General features: G+C 38.2%; 1 protein-coding gene across 3 annotated transcripts in view; it reads right to left on the minus strand.

Annotated features, from left to right (window-relative positions):
- Nucleotides 1-625: 625 nt before the first annotated feature.
- TATDN3 (TatD DNase domain containing 3) overlaps nucleotides 626-23,712 on the minus strand; it is a 24,262-nt gene continuing 1,175 nt past the window's right edge. The window contains exons 2-10 of one of the 3 annotated variants that reach the window (XM_046683726.1): nucleotides 22,307-22,339; nucleotides 21,026-21,099; nucleotides 20,517-20,601; nucleotides 11,171-11,233; nucleotides 10,117-10,226; nucleotides 9,897-9,952; nucleotides 8,501-8,613; nucleotides 3,916-3,993; nucleotides 626-1,361 (exon numbers count right to left, since the gene is read on the minus strand). In XM_046683726.1, the coding sequence (XP_046539682.1) occupies nucleotides 1,218-1,361; nucleotides 3,916-3,993; nucleotides 8,501-8,613; nucleotides 9,897-9,952; nucleotides 10,117-10,226; nucleotides 11,171-11,233; nucleotides 20,517-20,601; nucleotides 21,026-21,099; nucleotides 22,307-22,339 (756 nt within the window). In that variant the 3' untranslated portion in view covers nucleotides 626-1,217. Of the gene's footprint in view, nucleotides 1,362-3,915; nucleotides 3,997-8,500; nucleotides 8,614-9,896; nucleotides 9,953-10,116; nucleotides 10,227-11,170; nucleotides 11,234-20,516; nucleotides 20,602-21,025; nucleotides 21,100-22,306; nucleotides 22,340-23,712 lie in introns of all 3 variants that reach the window. The other 2 variants (XM_046683725.1, XM_046683727.1) reach the window with 2 other exon arrangements.

Raw genomic sequence — 23,712 nt, forward strand, 5'->3', positions numbered from 1 at the left:
ACTTTGCTTTTTAGGAAGTTAATTTTTTTCTATGACAGATACTTTTTCCAGTATTTGCTGCTTATATAACTTAACAAAATGAAATACTCAGGTTTTGGTATGGATCATAACACCTGGTAAACTACACATAAGATTTTTTAAAAATGTGGTAAAATACACATAACATAAAATTTACCATCTTAATAATTTTTAAGTACATAGTTTAGTGGCATCAAGTACATTCACATTGTTGTGCTACCATCACCACCATCCATCCACAGAACTCTTTTTACTCCTAAGACTTTTTTTTTTAAAGATTGGCACCTGAGCTACCATCTGTTGCCAATCTTTTTTTTTTCTTCTTCTTCTTCTCCCCAAAGACCCCCAACACATAGTTGTATATTCTACTTATAGGTTCTTCTGGTTGTGCTCTGTGGGATGCCACCTCAGCATGGCTTGATGAGCAGTGCTAAGTCCGTGCCCAGGATCTGAACCGGCAAAACCCTGGGCCACTCGGCCAGGGGGCTGGTCCCATACACCAAAGATTTTCAAAACTTAAAAATATAAAATATTACTGCATGCAAAAAAAGTTAAATACATTTTTAATAAAGCTATTTATATCTTAAACATGTGACAAAATTCAGACTGGAACTTAAAACCAGTTTATTAACTAAATTCTTGGACTTGGTATCTAATGGTGAGTATACAAACCACCAGCCTCAGTAAATCAAAATCTAAGCTCGAAATGAAAACTGTATACATTTTCCCAGTTAAAAGTATTACAAGTTCAGTTTTACAAACTCAGAAAAGAGAAGATTTCTGATAAGAAACCAGACGCCCTCCTTTCACTGGACAAATCCTATGGGAAGTAAAACAAGTGGGGAAGGGCCAACCTTGAGCCTCTTCCACGTCATCACAGCAGCACTTATTCCTTACCTGTTGGAGCACCTTTGCCAGCAAGAATGGTTTCCGATCACACACTGGTTCTATTCAATGGGGCAAGGTAAGAAGCAGCGGCATTTCCCAAACCCCTGTCAGGACTCTGTTAACTGAAAAGCGGCGCAAGGTGGAATTAGAGCCCAGGGTTTCAGAATCCAAGCCCAGCGTTTTGCTAAGAGAAATATTTCTCTAAAATTACGATCCTCTGCATCCCTAAATAACGGCTTCTGCAGTTCAGACTCTTAATCAGAACACTTCTTCTTCTCAAACGCTGGCCCTGCAGTCGATTTGGTTTGAAGCTATTTCTGGAGCAGGCACCGAAGCCTGGGGAACAGTCGCAATGCATTCTGTGTGGTCACTTCTATAACTTCTTCCACCGAGATCCCTTTCACCTGGGCAATATATTCTGCTGAAATGGAGATGTTTTGGGGCTCATTCCGTACCTGCAACAGAACAAAGCAGACACTAAATCAAATATGACACCCAAGGGGAGCAATTCTTGGAGACCACAGATAAAACAGAAAAAAATGAGTTGGTAAAAACAACTGATGAGCTTTCTTTTTTTTGTTGGGGGGGGGGGGGGGGGGGGGGGGAAGGGAAGCAAGGCTGGGGAGAAGGCCCTGAACTCCAGCTTAAAAGCTATGGCTACAACATGGATTCTAAGTCTATGTTGTTCTTGAAAAGAGCCCTGGGGTACTAACAATCGAGGTCCCAGCACCCAGCAGACAGAGCAGTCTGCAAGTAGCGAACACTTGGTGACCAGCCTGACTGCTGGATTAACTAACTGTCCTTTGGTTTGTTGCTTAAGTGAGCGCTTGTAAAGGTCGCTGCTCGGCTGCTTGGCCCCTTCACCTCAAAGGCTAAACTACAGTTTGACTCAAGAAATGCCATCGTGTGTCTGGAAGACTAAATAGATTATGTACTGGCATTTCACTGATTCTAAGATGCATTTCCCCCCTATTTTAACATCTCTGGAAATGATAAATATTTTACTTAAATTTAGTGGCATGTCATAGTATAATTGGCAGTGTTTTTTTCTTTCTTAATGGTCACAAAACACTGACGCATCTACAATCAGTAGCATGTAGGTTTGATGAAATATGTTATCATCATTATTATTATAAGTTAGATACTCAGGATAATAACGTTCAGAGGATTAAGATAACTGTTAAGGTTAAAAAAATAACCTTGATAATGTAGCTTAAGACAACAACAAAAAATGTGCACCAAGATTTATGTTCAAGGCCATTTATCACATTGTTTGTAAGACTGTGTTGGAAATAACCTAATTGACAACATTAAGTAAAATATATTATGGCCACATTCACACACTGAAATATTATGCAGTTATTAAACATGATGAGGAAAAGCATATTTATTGACATATACAGATGTTCACCACATACAAGCAAGTTATGAAACAATGTATTCAGGCTAATTCTATTTTTATAAAAAATATATATGTATATATATATGGATATAAAAATGTCTGGAAGGACATAAGAACTTACATTTAGTTAGTGCTTATTGTGGGTGAGGTTTTGTTCTAAGGTTTTCATGGAAATTTTCATGTAATCCTCAAAATAACTCTATGAGATAAGTGCAATTATTATTAGCATCCCTTTCTTGTAGATAAGAAGGGATCCTAAGCAGCTAGTAAGTAGCCTGACTGACGTTAAACCCGAGCAATCTGACATCAGCGTTTATGCTCTTAAACACTGTATCACAGTGGTAACCTTTTAGTGGTAGATGGTTCTATTTTCTTGTTTATGATTTTCTGTGTTTTCTAATTTTCTAGAACAAACATAGTTTATTTAACAAAGAGCATATTTAGCTAAAGAACTCATTTATTCAATAAATATTTTTGAGTATCTACTGTGTGCAAGTCACCATACCAGAAACTCACAATTTTTGTCAAATCAACTAAATAGAAATATAAAACTGAGTTACAACAGCATTTGAAATTCATTTCTGTTTAGGGAAAAAAATGCTACGTCCTTTTCCTTCTATTTTACACTGAGCAAGAAGGTAATTTTGTACCATTCTGTTCTACATCCAAACAAAAAAATAACTGGAGTTGTGACATCTATTTTCTCATTCCTGTCTTCTACATCCTTACAACAGCTAATGTATAAAAATATGTAACTAATTGGACATTAATTAACAAAACTCACACTGCAATCACAAATAATCATAGTTTATTAGCAATCATATCACCACTGCTCCCAAACCTCTGAATCTTGAGCGCCAGTCCTCTGAATCTGGGAGGCACAGAGCCACAGATCTGATGGGAAGTTAGGGCCTTAATAAGCTACACATTGGGAGGTGACTGTAATACGTACTGTCTAAAGCAGATACTGTGGCTTTCTTTCAGAAAATTATCATTTAAAGTAGTAGCAATATTTAAAATATGACTCTGTGGCCTACAATAACAAAATGTACAGCAAAGATCACATAAATCTATGACTATATCAATACTTGTACTGAAAGAAATAGAGCCTCATTATAACATGCTAATTAAAAGAAGAAAAATAAACATTTATTCAGCATCTAATACATATCAGATACTGCTAGGTACTTTCACATACATTATTTCACTTAATCCTCATTGTCATACTTTAAAATATTTTCTTACTATCTTGTTCACATTTTATAAGAAACAGTTTCAGAGAGATTAAGTAACTTGCCCAAAGTCACACAGCTAGTGGGTAGCAGAGACAGGATTTGAATTCAGGTCTTTCTGACTTGAGACACTGAGCTTTTTACTATACTGGTCTGGCTCTCATTACATAAATTAGGACATGGCCCATATCAAATAATATTCTGTAGCACAACAGCTATATTTAGAAAAGACCTGAAATTAAGTTAACATAACCTCTCAACCTAGAATTAAAACAGGATTCCAATGTATTTACACTGTAAAGAGAAACAGAGCTAAACTAAAAATAGCTCAAAGGAAAGACACAATCTAAATAATGTAGAAATTGGAAAATTTACCTGTTTTTCTGGTCCTAGGGCAGGTGAATCTGTTTCCAAGCAGATTGAAGTTAAAGGCAACTGTTTCACAAGTTTCTGCTTCTTAAAGAAAAGAGAAAGCTAGTAAGTTTAAAACATGAGAAACAAAGACAAAAGAAAAAAAACGGAGAATTAAACCATGACAAGGAACATGCCAAGGAATCCTACTCTGCAAGAACCCAAAATTCATGCTTTAATATTCAATTAATAAACGTTCACTCTGTTCCCATCATTCCACTTCTAACAGATTAAATAGAAACATTCACTGCCCCAAATTATCCAAAGCCTCCAGGGATCCAAGGAGTGGTAACTAACAGCAAAAAACGAGGAGCACCCAGCAAGAAAGCCAAACATCTGACATTCGCATGTCCACTGAGAGACCCAAGGAAGAGGCTTCCATTGGTTCTCCACCACCACACTCAGCGTTTCCTTCAACCACCCACTTTACGTCACTCAAGGCTTCAGGTTTATAAATCCAAAGCTCATATGCACATTTTAAATGTCAGGTTGGGTGGTAGGTAGATGGTTTTATTTTCTTCTTTATGATTTTCTGATTGGATTGTAAGGAAAGCAATTAACTCAATGAGTTTTTTATTTTTTAAATTTTTTAAAAGATTTTATTTTTCCTTTTTCTCCCCAAAGCCCCCCGGTACATAGCTGTGTATTTTTAGTTGTGGGTCCTTCTAGCTGTGGCATGTGGGATACCGCCTCAGCATGGCTTGATGAGCAGTGCCATGTCCACACCCAGGATCCGAATCTGTGAAATCCTGGGCCGCTGAAGCAGAGCGCACAAACCTAACCACTCAGCCACAGGGCCGGCCCCTCAATGAGTTTTATACCAATTCTATTTTTATATACTAGCAATGAATAATTGGTAAGAAAATTTTAAAACCAGTACCATTTAAAACACAATGAAACCTATGAAATACTTTTCAAATTTAACTAAATCTAAATTAACTATACATGTGTAAGAAGATTTATGTAAGAAGATTTATGTCAAAAATTATAAAACATTGATGAGAAAAACCAAAGATCTAAATAAAGAGATATACTGTGTTCATGTCAATTATCCCCAAATTGATCTACAGAGTCAATACAATCCCAATAAAAATCCCAGCCAGCATTTTTTGTAGAAATCATGAAGCTGATTCTGATATATATGGAAAAGCAAAGGACTTAGGATGGCCAAAACTATTTTGAAAATAAAGAACTAACTGGAGGACTCCAACTATCTGACTTCAAAACTTAATATAAATCTAACGTAATCATGATAGTTTGATACGGGCCTAAGGACAGACATATGTCAATGGAACAGAACTGAAAAATGAGAAACAGACTCAGATACATGGCCAATTTATTTATTTTTTAAAGTGCTAAAGTAATTTAAGAGAGAAATGATGGTGTTTTCAACAAATTGTACTGGAACTGGACATTTATAGGCAAAAATAATCTTGACTCATATCTCATATACAAAATAGATCACAGACCTGAATATAAAATTAATCTATAAATCTTCTAGAAGAAAACATAAGAGAAAATCTTTGTGACTTTGAGTTAGATAGATTTCTTAGACGAGATCAGGTGCGTTCAGGGTGGTATGGCTGTAGACGATAGATTTCTTAGATATGACATTAAAGTACAAATCCTAAAAGAAAATATTAACTGTAGCTCATCAAAATTAAGAACTTCTGCTCTTTGAAAGACACTGTTACAAAAATAAAAGACTGAGAGAAGGTATTTGCATAACACACAGCAGAGAAAGGACGTGCATCCAGGAAAAAGAACTCTGCCAATTCAATAATAAGAAAACAATCCAAATAAAAGGGGCAAAATACTTGAACAGAATTTCATTAAAGAGATAAGGATGTATGGATAGTAAATAAGCACATGAAAAGATATGTTTTTAAACATCATCAGCCATTGAGGAAATGCAAATAAAAACCACAATGAATGTGACTACACGTGTATTAGAATAGTTAAAAAAATCACACCACCAAGTGCTGGCAAGGATGCAGAACCAAAACTTTGCCATATTGCCAGTGGGAACTCAAAATGGTACAGCCACTTCGGAAATCAGTTTGAGTTTCTTATTAAGGTAAATACACACTTACCTTACGACCAGCAATAGCACTTCTAGGTACTAACGCAAGAGAAATGAAAATACATGTGCAAACAAAGATCTGTATGTGACTGTTTATAGCAGCTTTACTCACAATAGCCCCAAACTGGAAGCACTCCAAAGGTTCAACTGGTAAACGGATAAACTGTGGAACATCCATATGCATGTCATTCAGTAATCAAAATGAATGGGCTACTTATACACCCAACAATAGGGATGAATCCAAAAGGATTAAATAAAAGGAGCCAGACTCAAAAGCCTATATAAATGATGTCACTTATACGACATTTTAGAAGAAGCAAATCTGTAGGGACAGAAATCAGATCAGTGGTTGCCAGGGACTAGGGGTGGAGGGAGCAATTTACTAGAAAGGCACAAAAGCAACTTTTTGGGATGGTAGAAATATTCTATATCTTGAATGTGGTGGTAGTTACAAGACAGTGTACATTTGTCAGAACGTACAGAAATGGATACCTAAAAAGGGTGAATCACTATAGATATATTCCTCAATAAACCTGACTTTAAAAACAATTCAAAAAACAATAAAACAGATAAAGGATTGCTATTGGAGACATTAAAAAATTTTTTTGGCTACACCTCAATTCTATACTTTCTTTACTTATGTTAGTTTTTGAATACTGGTAGACAACTTACTGTATTTCATAGAATTTAAGGTGCTATTGATGCAACAAGTATCTCAATTTCATACATAATAAGAAAAAAGAAGCGTCCTTTTTTTTTTTTTTGAGTAAGATTAGCCCTGAGCTAACACTTGCTGCCAATCCTCCTCTTTTTGCCGAGGAAGACTGGCCCTGAGCTAACATCCAAACCCATCTTCCTCTACTTTATATGTGGGACACCTGTCACAGCATGGCTTGACAAGCCGTGCCATGTCCACACCAGGGATCTGAACTGGCGAACCCTGGGCCACGGAAGCAGAACATGTGCACTCAACTGCTATGCCACTGGGCTGGCCCCCAGCCGTCTTAAAATTGATGAAATACGGTAAATTATCTAAGATTAGTTTCTGCTTCATTTTTTATTGATATAATTCACATACCATAATAGTCACCTTTTGAAAGTATACAATTCATGGTTTTCACTATATTCACAAGGTTGTATAATCGTCACCACTATCTAATTCCAGAACATTTTCATCACCCCAAAAAGAAACCCCCCACCAGTTAAGAGTCACTTCTGTTTTCCTCACCTTTGGCAACCACTAATCTAATTTCTGTCTTTATGGATTTGCCTAGTCTGGACATTTCATATAAATGGACTGATACAACATGTGGTCTTTTGTGTCTGGCTGCTTAGCCTAATGCTTTCAAGGTTCATCCATGTTTTAGCATGAATCAGAACTTCATTCCTTTTTAGGACTGAGTGACATTTCATTTGATGGACATATGGGTTATTTCCACTTGTTGGCTATTATGGATAATGCTACTATAAACATTCACGTACAAGTTCGTGTGTGGATATGTTTTCACCTCTCTTGAGGATCTGTCTAGGAGTGGAGTTGCTGGGTCATATGGTAACTCTATGTTTACTCTTTTCAGGAACTGTCAAACTGAGTGGGTATGAAGTGATACTTCATTTTGGCTTTGATTTGCAGTTCCATATTGGCTAATGATGTTGAGCATCGTTTCACATGCTTATTAGCCATTTGCAGGTCTTCTTTGGAGAAATATCTATTTAATTCCTTTGCTCATTGTTTAATTGGGTAGTCTTTTTATTGCTGAGTTATAATGGTATTTCATATATTCTGGCTACTAGGCTCTTATCAGATAGTATATGATTTCCAAATTTTTTTTATGGGTTATCTTTTCCTGTTCTTGATAGTGTTCTTTGAAGCATAAAGGTTAAAAACCTCTTTTATTGTGGAAGTTTTAAATTTTGATGATGTCTAATTTATTTATTTTTTCTTTGGTTCCTTGTGCTTTTGCTGTCATATCTAAGAAATCACTGCCTAATCCAAGGTCACAAAGGTTTAGATCTGTTTTCTTCTAAGAGTTTTATAATTGTAGCTGTTTTTTTAGGTCTTTGATCCATTTTGAGTTAATTTTTACATAAGTGTGATGTAGGGACCTAGGATTAATTTTTCTAATGTAACTAGAATAGTATCACAAGTACGTAATAAAAGCTTATCTTTTTTTTTTTTTTTTTTTAAAGATTTTATTTTTTCCTTTTTCTCCCCAAAGCCCCCCCGGTACATAGTTGTGTATTCTTCGTTGTGAGTTCTTCCAGTTGTGGCATGTGGGACGCTGCCTCAGCGTGGTCTGATGAGCAGTGCCATGTCCGCGCCCAGGATTCGAACCAACGAAACACTGGGCCGCCTGCAGCGGAGCGCGGGAACTTAACCACTCGGCCACGGGGCCAGCCCCTAAAAGCTTATCTTTTAAAGCGTATTTCACAAAGTGTAAGATGAGGTTTAATGAAAGAATTTACCTGTCCGCTTCTTACGATAGAAGGAGGAATTGAGAAGAAGTACCCAGCTCTTATTCCTTCCATGGCTACAGATGGCCGACCGTCAAATGCATGTAGCAGGACTTTGTCAGCACCTCTCAAGAATTAAAGATAAGTCAGAGTTCCATTTTATTTCCTTAACGAGAGGTATTCCCGTTAGTCAAATTGAGCAACAGAAATCAGAAATTCTAACTAAACGTTGGTCATTATGATATAAAGATGAGGTTCTATGACTTCTAACAGGTGGATAAATGTAGTGTTCAAACACTGTAGAATAAAAACATAGCAAATTCTTAATCTTCAGAATAAAATTAAATAAAATTGAAATATAAACTTTTAAACAATTATTTCAACTTCCTGTACCATCAAATCTTTTCCAGAAGTTTGTGAACTATTAAATTATTGTTCCTAATAGGAGGTTTTTAAGCAGTCAAATAGTCCTTAACAAGAACGCTAGTGGAAGAAAAAATGAGGAGCTAAATGACTCACAAACTCAATAGGTAGAGCTGGCTTCATAAAATCACCTCCAGTTCTTAAAGGATGGCAGCTAAGCCTGCATAAAAATCATGCTCTCAGTGATTCCAGAAGGGTTCAGTACTCATCACTGAGAAATGCAATGCTTTCTAGTTGCAGGCAATTATATTTACTTCACTGTTTCATACTGCTTTTTCAAATGGTAGGTGTGACCATTAGTGGATTACAACTATGAGTTAGGAAATCAATTTAGTAGATCACAACCAACCAGGATGTGTTTATACGTGTGTGTGTGCATACACACCCACAGTTATATATGCTTATACATACATACACATAGATATCCTGCTTGTTAAACTTTTCTGTTTTCTGTATGTTTACATACTGAGTCTCAAAATAAAGTATATTTCTCACTGTGGACAGCACTTCAAAAAGTCTGGAATGTAATGCTATATTTTTCCATTAGGAACAACTGGTGAAGATGACAGTGCATTTTATGTATGATGGCCACAATCCGTATTACCTCATCTTCTGAAGCCAGAAGATGCAGCCAGAAAAAATGCAAAACAGTAACCCAATGTGATTGTATTGGCTTTATTTTTTCCACTCTCTCATTAATCAGCTAGTTAAGCTGATTAAGAAACTGCTTCTAATAACTTTTAAATTAAGGAATATAAATAACTTGATCCAATTTTTCATTTGCTCTATCCTGGCCTGATAAATAGCATCATCACACTGAAAACCTTATAAACAGTAGGCTGACTTGCAAAATCACCTTAGTTGATTTCCACCTCCACCCTTACTTCATTCCCTTCCCTTTAAAAGTCTAGCTTGCTCTACAAGAACGTAGACTGGAATTGTCAAACTTAAACATTAGGCACATTTCTCTCAGGAACCTAAATACCTTGCTCACGTAAGAGGCTGATGGTGGGTCTTCCAGCTGAGCGTGAGTGAACATTTCTGTTTAACAAAAAAAAATTCCTTTTAAGTACTTAATCTGAAAATATTATTTTTGTTGTAATAAAGTAATTGAGAGAAAAATAAATGTGGAGTTCTACTTCAGGAGAACTGTTATTTAATGTGCTCTATAGCTATTAATACAGAAAGATGATTAATTAACCTACAAAGGCAAATTTAGTCTTTTGGCTAACTGGACCTGTCTGATTAGGACTTGTCTTTGCTCTTCCTTCTGTTCATCAGTGCCAGCAAATCGGGGAGAGAAATCTAGTCCAACCTATAACAGAAAAATAAAACAGAAGTACATGTTTATGTACACAGTCCCCAAAAGATGGACTATGGAGCTACACCGTCCAATAAAAATATAATGGGAGCCATACATGCAAGCCACAAATATAACTTTACATTTTCTAGTAGCCACATTAAAAACACTAACAAGAAACAGGTGAAATTAATTTCAACAACATACTTTTAATCCAATCCATAATTTTAATCAAATATATTCAAAACATTATAATTATTATTATATACTAATATTATTCTTTCAACACATAATCAATATAAAACACTGACTTCTTTCACATTCTTTTTTTGGGGGTTTGAAAAGAGTTTGAAATCCTCTGTGTGTTTTACATTTATAGCACAGCTCAGTTTATACTAGTCACATTTCAAGTGCTCAACAGCTGCATGTGGTCACCACATTGGACAGTGACGGTTACAGATGACTGCTTCCCCTGGTACTATTTCAGCACACATCGCTATAGTCTGTATTCTGAATTTAAGTGTTAGTCTTATCTTTTATCTTCAATTAGAAGTGGAATTTATTACCAAGTGATAAAAATGTTTTACCAATATAATTTAAGTTAAAAATGTTATTTAATTACAAACTTTGGCCTCTTTAAAGTATGTTTGTATATGCTATTTTAACTAACCAGAGAGATGACTTATATTTAAGCAAAAGCAAAAAAAAAAAAAGCAAAGTATATAGAAATGTTATTAAAGTAGTTTTCTCCGATTAACATGAGCCTAGAATGAGGCTTTCTATTGTTTCATCCCTACGTTCTTTTGCTTACTGAGGAAGTATCAACAAATTATCATTTAGCTCAACAGGAGGAACGTAATTACCCAAGTTAGTTATCACCAACACCGAATTAAGGACTATTTTCATACATCATATGAAAGCCTGCACTAGAAGTCACTCATCAGCTATAGGGTATTTACCTCTCCAATTGCCAACAATTGATCCTTATAATTCTCAATAATGGGCAAAGCTACATCCAAATCCTAGGAGAGACAAAAATAAACTTGTTAAAATGAAAGGAGAAGGAAACTGGCACTTTATAAACCCTTATTATATGTCAGGCACTATGCTATATACTAGGTCCTTTACATACATTCAATACCTTTAATCAGTTGAGGAACTAGGAATAATAATCCTTCTTTAATGGAAACAAGTAGAAAAATTCCACATCCATTCAACTTACAAGAATATGACTTTTTTTTTGAGGAAGATTAGCCCTGAGCTAACATCTGCTGCCAGTCCTCCTCTTTTTTGCTGAGGAAGACTGGCCCTGAGCTAACATCCGTGCCCATCTTCCTCTACTTTATATGTGGGATGCCTACCACAGCATGACTTGACAAGCGGTGCTAGGTCTGCACCCAGGATCCGAACCGGCGAACCCCAGGCTGCCGAAGCAGAACATGCGAACTTAACCACTGTGCTACCAGGCCAGCCCCTGCACGGCCAATTCCTTTGTAGCATTCAGGTTGCAGTTCACAAGTCATGGCTTCAGAGAGGCCTTCCTTGACTACACAATCTAAGAACCAGCATCCACAACCCCCTATTATATAATCTTGGTTTATTGCCTTCAAAGCTCTTACTGCTCCCGAAAGTTTCCCTGTTCATGTATCTAACTGCTGATGTCTGTCTGCCCCCATCTAGAATCTAGCTTCCATGACGGGAATCCCACTCTACGGAGCTTAGAGCAGTACTTGGAATGCTGTAGGTACTCAGTAAACACGTGTTGACTGACTAAAGAAATATGTATTATAAATCTCTACATAAATGAAAGAAACGCTGTTCTGCTATGATCCCCGACATTTTGGGAACTGTAACTCTCTAGCAATTCAGCTAATTTTTTCTAACCTGACACCTCAGGAGAGCTACAGGATAGTCATTTATTCTAACCTGAAGTGAATTAAAAGTAATTTTGTTTCAAAATTAGCAAGGGTATCCCTTGGGTATCCTAATGTAGGAATACAGATTCATTATTATAAAAAATGATAGCCCTCATATCTTAATTTTTTTATAGGTAACGAAAAGTCTTCACATCTTCAAAATAGGGCTATCAATCCCATGACGTGATAAAGCACCTCCCCGATGCTGAGTCAGGAGGCAAGCATGAAATGTAAGACATATTGACTGCTGTGAGTCAGTGAGACCTTGTGGGTAGGATTTTTTTAGAGAGAGTATAAAAGCAATGCAGTTTAATGGATCGAGAGCACTCCTATAGTGATGGTTCTATGTTCAAAGAAGATACTGTGCACTTGAACTCATCTGTTCCCTTATAGTACTGCATCTATGAATTTGTATCTTTCTTTTTTCTGGATATTTTATAGCTCCTTATCAAAGTAATATGAGAGATCTTGTCAAGATGGCAGTGTGAGCAGACGTTGAGCTCATCTCCTCCCACAAACACAACCAGGATACAACAATTTTTGGAAGAATTACCCTGGATTGAAAACTGAAAGCTGGATAAGAACCCCCAAGATAAGAGACAGTCCTGACGAAGGCAGAAGAGGCAGTAACTCCTGATGGAGAGGAAAAAAGCCACCTTTGGGAGCAGTGGAGCTTCTCAGCTGGCCAGGCGGGAGCCACCCTAAGGTACACAGCCCTCCCTGGAGGAGTGAGGTCCAGAGCAGGGGCCGATACTGCTATAATCATCCTTTGGACTCAGCCCAACTGAGACTAGGGTCTTACTGTCTTGCTTTGCTGGCTATTGACTGCAGCAGGGACACCCCCAGAAAAGCTATCGGCCGAAATAAAAAAGACCCGGGTTTTAAAGGGCCCACACACAAACTCACTCATTGCAGCAAACTAAAATCACCAGAGAGAAGGCTGGCAGTCCTTTGGTGAAACGAGACTCACCTGGCGGGCTCTGGGGGCATCTTGGTGAGAGACGGGACCTCTTTGGAAACTGAGACATTGGTGGGGGCCATTGTTCTGAGCTGGTCCAGGAGTGCTGATATGACACCCAGTGGGGGCCATTGAGGTTCATCCCTTGGCCTGTTAGCCCAGGGGTCTGCCATGCCCACTAGAGCACAGATTTAATCCAGTTCAGCCAGGGCAGGCAATCCGCCCTAGGGACTGGCCCCTCCTAAGAGCAAGCCCTCAGGCTACTTTTCAGCCTGCATTGACTGGGTGCCTTGATCCTCTACAGGCAGGCAAGGGTGTCTGCCTCTGTGGGGCAGGGCCTGTGTGAGGACCAGGTGAACCGTGGGGGGCCCTGGTAGAGAGGTAGGGGCCTCTGCAGTGTGGCATCAGGGTACACTCCAGGGGGTTGAGAAGGGTGCATGGACGAGGACCGTGTTGACAGTGTATGTGGTCCAGTGGGGGGTGAGGCTTATCAGTAGCAGAAGACTTGTGCTTCACAAATAGCCATAAAAAGGATCAGCCCCACCTTCCAAAGCCTGAAACAATTGAGTGCCCCCATGCCAAGGGCCAGCCCCACTCAGCTGCACTCCTAAGAGAACTGACAACAGCCTTGTTGGCCTCAGGCCTATCACAACTGTAAGCCCCCGAGCCTAGCAACCAGCTACACTGGGTACCAACCCAATTAAGAGGAACACTGCAATAAGAGAGTGCTGATAGACTTTGTAGCCAACAGTCCTGAGGCCCCCCAACCCGGATTTACAAACAGCTGGCCAGGGAAGGAAAGATCAGACTCCCTGGAAACCTGCAGTGGGAGCAACCCTGCCACAGCAGAAGGACACAAGTAGCCCACAAAGGGGTCACTCCTGGTTCTTATGGTCTGGTGACGAGAGGGAAGCACACTGCTGGGCCTCATAAGGCATCTCATACATAAGGCCACTTCTCCAAGATCAGGAGACATAGTCGACTCACCTACTACAAAGAAAATAGCACAGAGAAAGAGCCATAATGAGGAGGCAAAGGAATACTTTCCAAGCAAGAGAACAGTAGAAAACCCCAGAAAAAGGATTAAGTGAAACAGAAACTAGCGACCTCCTCGACAAAGAGTTCAAACAAAATATCATGAGGATGCTCACAGATATGCAGAGAAGAATGGATGAACACAGTGAGCACATCAGCAAAGAACTGGAAGATATAAAAAAGAACCAATCAGAAATGAAGAATACAATACTGGAAATGAGAAATTCACTAGAGGGACTCAATAGCAGAGTAGAGGAAGCAGAAGAACGGATCAGTGAGCTAGATGAAAGATTAGAGGACATCACCCAAACAGAACAGAAAAGAGAAAAAAGAATTAGACAGAATGAGAACAGTGTAAGGGAACTCTGGGATAATATCAAGTGTGCTAACATTCGGATTATAGGGGTCCCAGAAGGAGAAGAGAGAGACAAAGGAGCAGAAAATTTATTTGTCGAAATAACAGAGGAAAATTTTCCTAACCTGAGGAAGGAAACAGACATCCAAGTTCAGGAAGCACAGAGAGCTCCAAACAAAGCCCACCAAAACCCTCCAAAGAGGCCCACACCAAGACATATTATAATGAAAATGTCCAAAATTAAAGACAAAGAGAGAATCCTAAAAGCAGCAAGAGAAAGGCCACAAGTGACATATAAAGGGAAGCCCATCAGGCTATCAGTGGACTTCTCAGTCGAGACCCTACAGGCGAGAAGAGAATGGCACAACATATTTAAAGTGCTAAAAGGAGGGGCCGGCCCAGTGGCGCAGCGGTTAAGTTCGCACGTTCCACTTCTCAGCGGCCCGGGTTCACTGGTTCGGATCCCGGGTGTGGACACGGCACCGCTTGGCACACCATGCTGTGGTAGGCGTCCCACATATAAAGTAGAGGAAGATGGGCACGATGTTAGCTCAGGGCCAGTCTTCCTCGGCAAAAAGAGGAGGACTGGCAGTAGTTAGCTCAGGGCTAATCTTCCTCAAAAAAAAAAATAAATAAATAAAGTGCTAAAAGGAAAAAACCTACAGCCAAGAATAATCTATCCATCAAGGTTGTCATTAGAATGAAAGGAGAGATAAAGAGCTTCCCAGACAAGCAAAAATTAAAGGAGCTTATCACCAAGAAACCAGTTATGCAAGAAATGCTGAAGGGACTTGTTTAAGTGGGAAAGCAATGATCACAAATAGAGATAAAAAAATTATTAAAAAAAAACAAAACAACAACAAAATACCAGGCAATAAAATCACTTGTAAGGTAAAAATATAGTAAAGGCAGCAGATCAACTACCTGTGAAGATAATATGAAGGTTAAAAGACAAATGTACTAAAATCACCTATTTCAATGATAAGAGGGTAATGAATAGACACACACTAAACAAGAGACTATATATAATGTGAAAAACATATAATGCGGGGGGAGGAGAGTGAAAAACTAGAGCTTTTAGAAAGATGTCAACCTAAAGAATCTATCTACTCAATATAGACTGTTATATACATAGTATATTAAATAGGATCCTCATGGTAACCACAAATCAGAAACCTATAACAAGCAGGAAAAAAAGTAAGACAAAAGAAATCAAACATATTACTAAAGATAGCCATCAAACCACAAGAGAAGAGAGCAAGAGAAAAAGAAAGGAACAGAGAAGAACTGCTAAAACACCCAGAAAAAAAAAAAGTGACAAAATGGCAATAAATACATATTTATCAATAGCTACTTTAAATGTCAATGGAATAAATGCTCCAATCAAATGCCATAGGGTGGCCAATTGGATAAAAAGACAAGACCCATGTATATGCTGCATACAAGAGACACACTTCAGACCTACAGACACTCACAAACTGAAAGTGAAAGGATGGAAAAAGATATTCCATGCAAATGGCAAAGAAAAGAAAGCAGGGGTAGCAATACTTATATCAGACAAAATAGACTTTAAATCAAAAACTGTAATAAGAGACAAAGACGGGCACTACATAATGATAAAGGGAACAATCCAACAAGAAAATATTACACTTGTAAATATCTATGCACCCAACATAGGAGCACCTAAATACATAAAGAAATTATTAACAGACATAAGAGGAGAAATAGACAGTAACACAATAATAGTAGGGGACTTTAACACTCCACTTACACCAATAGATAGATCATCCAAACAGAAGATCAATAAGGAAACACTGGCCTTAAAGGACATATTAGACCAGATGGACTTAGTAGATATATACAGAACATTCCATCCAAAAACCACAGAATACACATTCTTTTCAAATGTCCATGGAACATTCTCCAGGATCGATCACATATTAGGCCACAAAACAAGTCTCAATAAGTTTAAGAAGATCGAAATAATACCAGGCATCTTTTCTGACCACAAAGGTGTGAAACTGGAAATCAACTACAGAAAGAAAGCCAGAAAAGTCACAAAAATATGGAGATAGAACAAAACGCTACTGAACAATGATTGGGTCAATGAAGAAATCAAAGAAGAAATCAAAAAATTCCTGAAGACAAATGAAAACGAAAACACGACATGCCAAAATCTGTGGGATACAGCAAAAGCGGTTCTACGAGGGAAGTTTATAGCAATTCAGGCCTACCTCAACAAAGAAGAAAAATCCGAAATAGACAATTTTAAAGTGCACCTAAAGGTACTGGAAAAAGAACCACAAACATAGCCCAAAATCAGCAGAAGGAAGGAAATAATAAAAGTCAGAGCAGAATGGGGCTGGCCCCATGGCCGAGTGGTTAAGTTCGTGCACTCCGCTGCAGGCGGCCCAGTGTTTCGTCGGTTCGAGTCCTGGGCGCGGACATGGCCCTGCTCGTCAGACCACGCTGAGGCAGCGTCCCACATGCCATAACTAGAGGAACCCACAACGAAGAATACACAACTATGTACCGGGGGGCTTTGGGGAGAAAAAGGAAAAAATAAAATCTTTAAAAAAAAAAAAAAAATCAGAGCAGAAAAAAACGAAAGAGAATAAAAAAAAAAAAGAAAAAATTAATGAAACCAAGAGCTGGGTCTTCGAAAAGATAAACAAAATTGACAAACCCTTAGCTAGACTCACCAAGAAAAAAAGAGAGAAGGCTCAAATAAATAAAATCAGAAATGAAAGAGGAGAGATTATAACGGACACCTCAGAAATACAAAAGATAATAAGAGAATACTATGAAAAGCTATACACCAACAAATTGGATAATCTAGAAGAAATGGATAAATTCTTAGAAACATACAACCTTCCAAAACTGGACCAAGAAGATGTAGAAAATTTGAATAGACTGATCACCAGTAAGGAGATCGAAACAGCAATCAAAAACCTCCCAAAAAATAAAAGTCCAGGACCAGATGGATTCCCTGGTGAATTCTACCAAACATTCAAAGAAGACTTAATACCTATCCTTCTCAAACTCTTCCAAAAAACTGAAGAGGAGGGGAGGCTTCCTAACTCCTTCTACAAAGACAACATTATCCTGATACCAAAACCAGACAAAGACAACACGAAAAAAGAAAATTACAGGCCAATATCACTGATGAACATTGATGCAAAAATCCTCAACAAAATACTAGCAAATCGAATACAACAATACATTAAAAAGATCACACATCATGATCAAGTGGGTTTCATTCCAGGGATGCAGGGATGGTTCAACACCCGCAAATCTATCAACATGATACACCATATTAACAAAATGAAGAATAAAAATCACATGATCATCTCAATAGATGCAGAGAAAGCATTTGATAAGATACAGCATCCATTTATGATAAAAACTCTAAATAAAACAGGTATAGAAGGAAAATACCTCAACATAATAAAGGCCATATATGACAAACCCACAGCAAATATTCTCAATGGAGAAAAACTGGAAGCTATCCCTCTAAGAACAGGAACCAGACAAGGATACCCACTGTCACCACTCTTATTTAACATAGTATTGGAAGTCTAGCCAGAGCAATCAGGCAAGAAAAAGAAATAAAAGGGATCCACATTGGAAAAGAAGAAGTGAAACTGTCACTCTTTGCAGACGACATGATTTTATATCTAGAAAACCCTAAAGATTCCACTAAAAAATTTTTAGAAATAGTAAAGGAATACAGTCAAGTCGCAGGATATAAAATCAACATACAAAAATTGGTTGCGTTTCTATACACTAACAACGAAGTAGCAGAAAGAGAAATTAAGAATACAATCCCATTTACAATTGCAACAAAAAGAATAAAATACCTAGGAATAAACTTAACCAAAGAGGTGAAAGATCTGTACACCGAAAACTATAAAATATTGTTGAAAGAAATTGAAGAAGTCACAAAGAAATGGAAAGATATTCCATGCTCTTGGATTGGAAGAATTAATATCATTAAAATGTCCATACTTCCTAAAGCAAACTACAGATTCAACGCAATCCCTACCAAAGTTCCAACAACATTCTTTACAGAAATACAACAAAGAATCCCAAAATTTCTATGGAACAACAGAAGACCCCAAATAGCCAAAGGATTCCTGAGAAAAAAGAACAAAGCTGGAGGTATCACACTCCCTGATTTCAAATTATACTACAAAGCCATAGTAACCAAAACAGCATGGTACTGGCACAAAAACAGACACACAGATCAATGGAACAGAATTGAGAGCCCAGAAGTAAACCCACAAGTTTATGGACAGCTAATATTCGACAAGGGAGCCAAGAGAATACGATGGAGAAAGGAGAATCTCCTCAATGGTGTTAGGAAAACTGGACAGCCACATGCAAAAGAATGAAAGTAGACTATTACCTTAAATCATGCACAAAAATAAACTCAAAATGGATTAAAGACTTGAATTAAGACCCGAAACCATGAGACTTCTAGAAGAAAACATAGGCAGTATGCTCTTTGACATCGGTCTGGGCAGCATATTTTCTAGTCCCATGTCTGACCAGGCAAGGGAAATAAAAGAAAAAATGAACAAATGGGACTACATCAAACTAAAAAGCTTCTGCACAGCAAAGGAAACCATCAACAAAACGAAAAGACAACCTAACAACTGGGAGAAGACATTTGCAAACCACATATCAGATAAGGGGTTAATACCCAAAATATACAAAGAACTCATACAGCTCAACAACAAAAAAACCAACAATCCAATTAGAAAATGGGCAAAAGATCTGAACAGAGATTTCTCCAAATAAGATATACGGATGGCCAACAGGCATATGAAAAGATGCTCAACATCATTAGCTATCAGGGAAATGCAAATCAAAACTACAATGAGGTATCACCTCACTCCGGTCAGAATGGCTATAATTAACAAGACAGGAAACAACAAATGTTGGAGAGGATGTGGAGAGAAGGGAACACTTGTTCACTTCTGGTGGCAGTGCAAACTGGTGCAACCACTATGGAAAGCAGTATGGAGGATCCTCAGAAAATTAAGGATAGATCTACCATACGATCCAGCTATTCCACTGCTGGGTATTTATCCAAAGAACTTGAAAACACAAAGGCATAAAGATACCTGCACCCCTATGTTCATTGCGGCATTATACACAAGAGCCAAGACTTGGAAGCAACCTAGGTGCCCATCAAGGGACGAATGGATAAAGAAGATGTGGTATTTATACATGATGGACTACTACTCAGCCATAAGAAATGATGAAATCTGGCCATTTGTGACAACATGGATGGACCTTGAGGGTATTATGCTGAGTGAAATAAGTCAGAGGGAGAAAGTCAGATACCATATGATCTCAATCATAAGTAGAAGATAAAAACAACAACAAAAAAACACATAGCATTGGAGATTGGATTGGTGGTTACCATATGGGAAGGGGGGAGGGGGGAGGGCAAAAGGGGTGATTAGGCTCACATGTGAGGGGGTGGACTATAATTAGTTTTCGGGTGGTGAACATGATGTAATGTATACAGAATTCAAAATATGATGTACATCCAAAAAAAAAAGTAATATGACATGATAAAAATATGCGAAAACAAGTCACCTTTAATCCTATCAGATCATCACAGCTACTATCATTTCTGTGTTTTTTCCTCTCCAGTCTTTTCCTTATAGAATACATTTTTACATGGATGTCATTCATAGCGAACAAATCATTTGGTATCCTACTTTTCTCCCTACACTAAATTGCAAATGTTTTCCATGTTGCTACATAAACCTTATAATCCTCATTTTCTAGAAATGTATTATTTTTAACACTCTACAAGTTAACTTATTATTCCTTTATTTCTGAACCTCTAGGCTGTTTCCACTTTTTCTCTATTACAAATAATTCTGCAACAAATATCTTTGTGAAAGAACGCAGAGTTTCCTTCTTTTGGATTATTTCGTTAGAATATAAATCAAAAAGAAGAGGATTACTGAGTCAACAGGTACTATCATTTTTTTATGGTTCTTGTTTTATATGCCTGTTACCTTTAATGTGACACTTCTTTGGTCTTCTGGTGAAAGTCCTTGAACAGGGTGAACACCCAAGCATGGCAGGACAAACCCATTATACCTAAAAATATAGAATGAATTAAGAAAGCACGAGTACTAGACAAGTAGACTACAATGTTACTCTAAAGAACAAGTAGAAAAGAATTTCTTTTTAGGGCTGTGTTAATATGATTTTTCCTTTTCATTCTCTTTAAAAATGTATGGTCTTTCATATTATAAATATGACATCATAAGTGTGTCCTTATTAACAACTCTTTAAATGCTTAATAAGTAGTACTCTTTTTTTTTTTTTTTTTTTGCTGAGGAAGATTTGCCCTGAGCTAATATATGTGTCAATCTTCATCTATTTTTTAGTCTGTGGGCCACCAGCATGGCATGGCTGCTAAGAGAGTGGTGTAGGTCCACACGAGGGAACCAAACCCAGTCTGCCAAAGCAGAGCACGCTGAACTTAATGACTAGGCCACCGGGGCCGGCCCAGTAATACCTTTCTGAAAGTTGCATAATCTTTTCAAATTCTCCTGAATGTTCAGCAACCACCACAAGGGCCATAACATTGGCCTGAAACAAAGAAGAATAGAATAGTTAGAGTCTCAAACTATATGTATATCTAATATAGTTAAATAAAATTGTAAAGTTTTCTGTGCGTTTAGTTATCCTTGCTCAGCCACACTCCATCAATATAATCATAATGGATACCAATGAGTACTTATCATGTTTCAGGCACCACGTTCAGTGAATATAAATGTTACCTCATTTAATCTACACAACCCTATGAGGTAGGCATTGCTGTAATCCGTTGTACAGATCAGGAGACAGAGTTTTGGATGGAGTAAACAACTTGCCCAAGATCATTAGGCGTGTGTAATTCCAAAGCCCATGCTCCTAATTAAGCTGCCATAGTGAAAGATGGCTGTATATAAAAATGTATTGGCAACCTTTTTTTTTTTTAAAGATTGGCAGCTAACAACTGTTGCCAATCTTTTTTTTTTTTTCTGCTTTTTCTCCCCAAATCCCCCCAGTATACAGTTGTATATTTTAGTTGTGGGTCCTTCTAGTTGTAGTACATGGGACACCACCTCAACGTGGCCTGATGAGTGGTGCCATGTCCTTGCCCAGGATCCGAACCAGAAAAACTCTGGGCCGTCGTAGCTGAGAGCGCGAACTTAACCACTCGGCCACGGGGCCGGCCCCAAGGCAACCGCTTCTGACTATCACTTTTGGGAAGACAGCAAAATACTCGTTATGATGAATTTCATAAACACTTTCAAAAATTAGTAACTTTTTCTCAAACAAATCAAAATCTTTCAAAAAGCTTCTATCATTTATCCAAGTTCTCCAGAATAATGGTAATTTAAGAACTGATAGATGGATCAATGTTCCCTGTTGCTGGTAAGCATGGTAGCTGTGGGAACATGTTTTGCATTCAGAATATCTCGTTTATATCACTGTACTAGCAGTGTGTCTTTGGACTAATTATTAATCTCTAGGCCTTAATTTATAAAGTTTATAAACCTCTATAAAATCGGGATAGTTAGCTATAAAATAGAAGTTCCTCCAGAGGCTTGTTGTTAAACGTTAAACGAGATAAAGTACAGAAAGGGCTTAGCTCAGTGCCTGGCACACAGTAAATACTTAATAAATGCTACTTATTATCAACTTATTATTACTGAAGCGACATCAATACAGTATATCTGAATTTCAAGCTGTTTTAGCTTGAAATTAGTAGGAAAACAAACAAAAAGGGCTATTATAGTTATTAACTTACTTTCTTGGCTTTTTCCAACACATTGTCCAGATCCTAAAACAAGGGTAAGTAATCACAATTATCTGAGATGAATAAGTAACTGCTCGTTGGCTGAGTAACATCAATGCGCTTGAGGCACCACAAAGAACGACAAAGATAGCGAGGAACAGGCTGGTGGAAAGGGAAGAGCCTACGCTGACCCACCTTCTGTCTACTCTTTCTTTCCCTCAGAAAAATCTGGCTCCTGTTCTTACTCCACTAAAATAGAAACTGTTATTGTCAAAGAATAAAGGGCACTTCTCTGACCTCCTCTTACTCTACCCCTCAGCAGCATTAGCAGCTCCTCACTTGTCACTCCTTCCTCTTTCCTGAAATATTTCCCACTCTTGGCTTCTGCAATACCACTCTCTCACTGGCTGCTAATGTTCAGTCTCCCTAACTGGCTCTCTGTCCTCTACCTGATTTCTGGACCCTATGCTCCTCTCTCTGTACTCACCTTAAGTGATCTCATCCACAGGTTTAAATATCATCATTATATTAGTGAGAGTTATCGCCAGCCTAGAATTCTCTCCTGAACTCAGAATTCACATTTTGAAGCAACTATATGACATTTCTACTTGGATAGATATTAGGCTGCAACATGTGCCAAACATAATGCTTTGTTTTCTCCCCAATAAATCCATTCCTTCTGCCCATTCTCCCCAAACTCAGCCTTCCCTGTCTCAGTAAACAGCACCACCATCCTCCCGACAGCATCCTCAAGTCCTCTCTTTCCCTCCCTCTCCACATCCAATTCCTCAGCATGTACTATAGATTCTGTCTCTAAAACATACCTTGAATCCATCTGCTTCTCTCAAACTCCCCTGCAACCACCATCATCTCTTGTCTACATACTGCAAAAGCGCCTAAACTGGTCTTCTGGCTTCCACTCTTGCTCTCCTCTATCCCTTTGCCACACAGCAGCAAAAGAGTTTTTAAATAGATATCAGATCTTGTCACTCTCCTCTTTGAAAAAAAAACCCAAAACCCCAAAAACCCTTTACTGGATCTGCCTTGTGTTTCTAATGAAATCCAAACTTCTCACTGTAGGGGAGGAAGACATTTCCTCTTCCCAAATGTGGGTTCATCTGGCCAGAGAACGAATTAAATTCACATGAGACAGAATAGCAAGAGAAAATTAAACAAAGCTTTATGAGGAACCATGGCCCGGGGTCTTTCCTCCCGAAGGAAGAAAGGGCACTGAAGAAGTCGGGTGCACAGAGTGGTTATATACCCCCAAACAGGGTGTTTCACATGTGATTGAAATGTCCCTCCCACAATAGTGACAAGATTGCCCTGTCGGCACAGTGCTTGATGGACACAGCAGGTAGTGGTCTGCTATCTCAGAGGGCGTAGCCGGAGGCAAGTCTACCGTCTGGAGCTGGGCG

The sequence above is a fragment of the Equus quagga genome, chromosome 13 (genome assembly GCF_021613505.1).
Source record: "Equus quagga isolate Etosha38 chromosome 13, UCLA_HA_Equagga_1.0, whole genome shotgun sequence".
Classification (NCBI taxonomy): domain Eukaryota; kingdom Metazoa; phylum Chordata; class Mammalia; order Perissodactyla; family Equidae; genus Equus; species Equus quagga.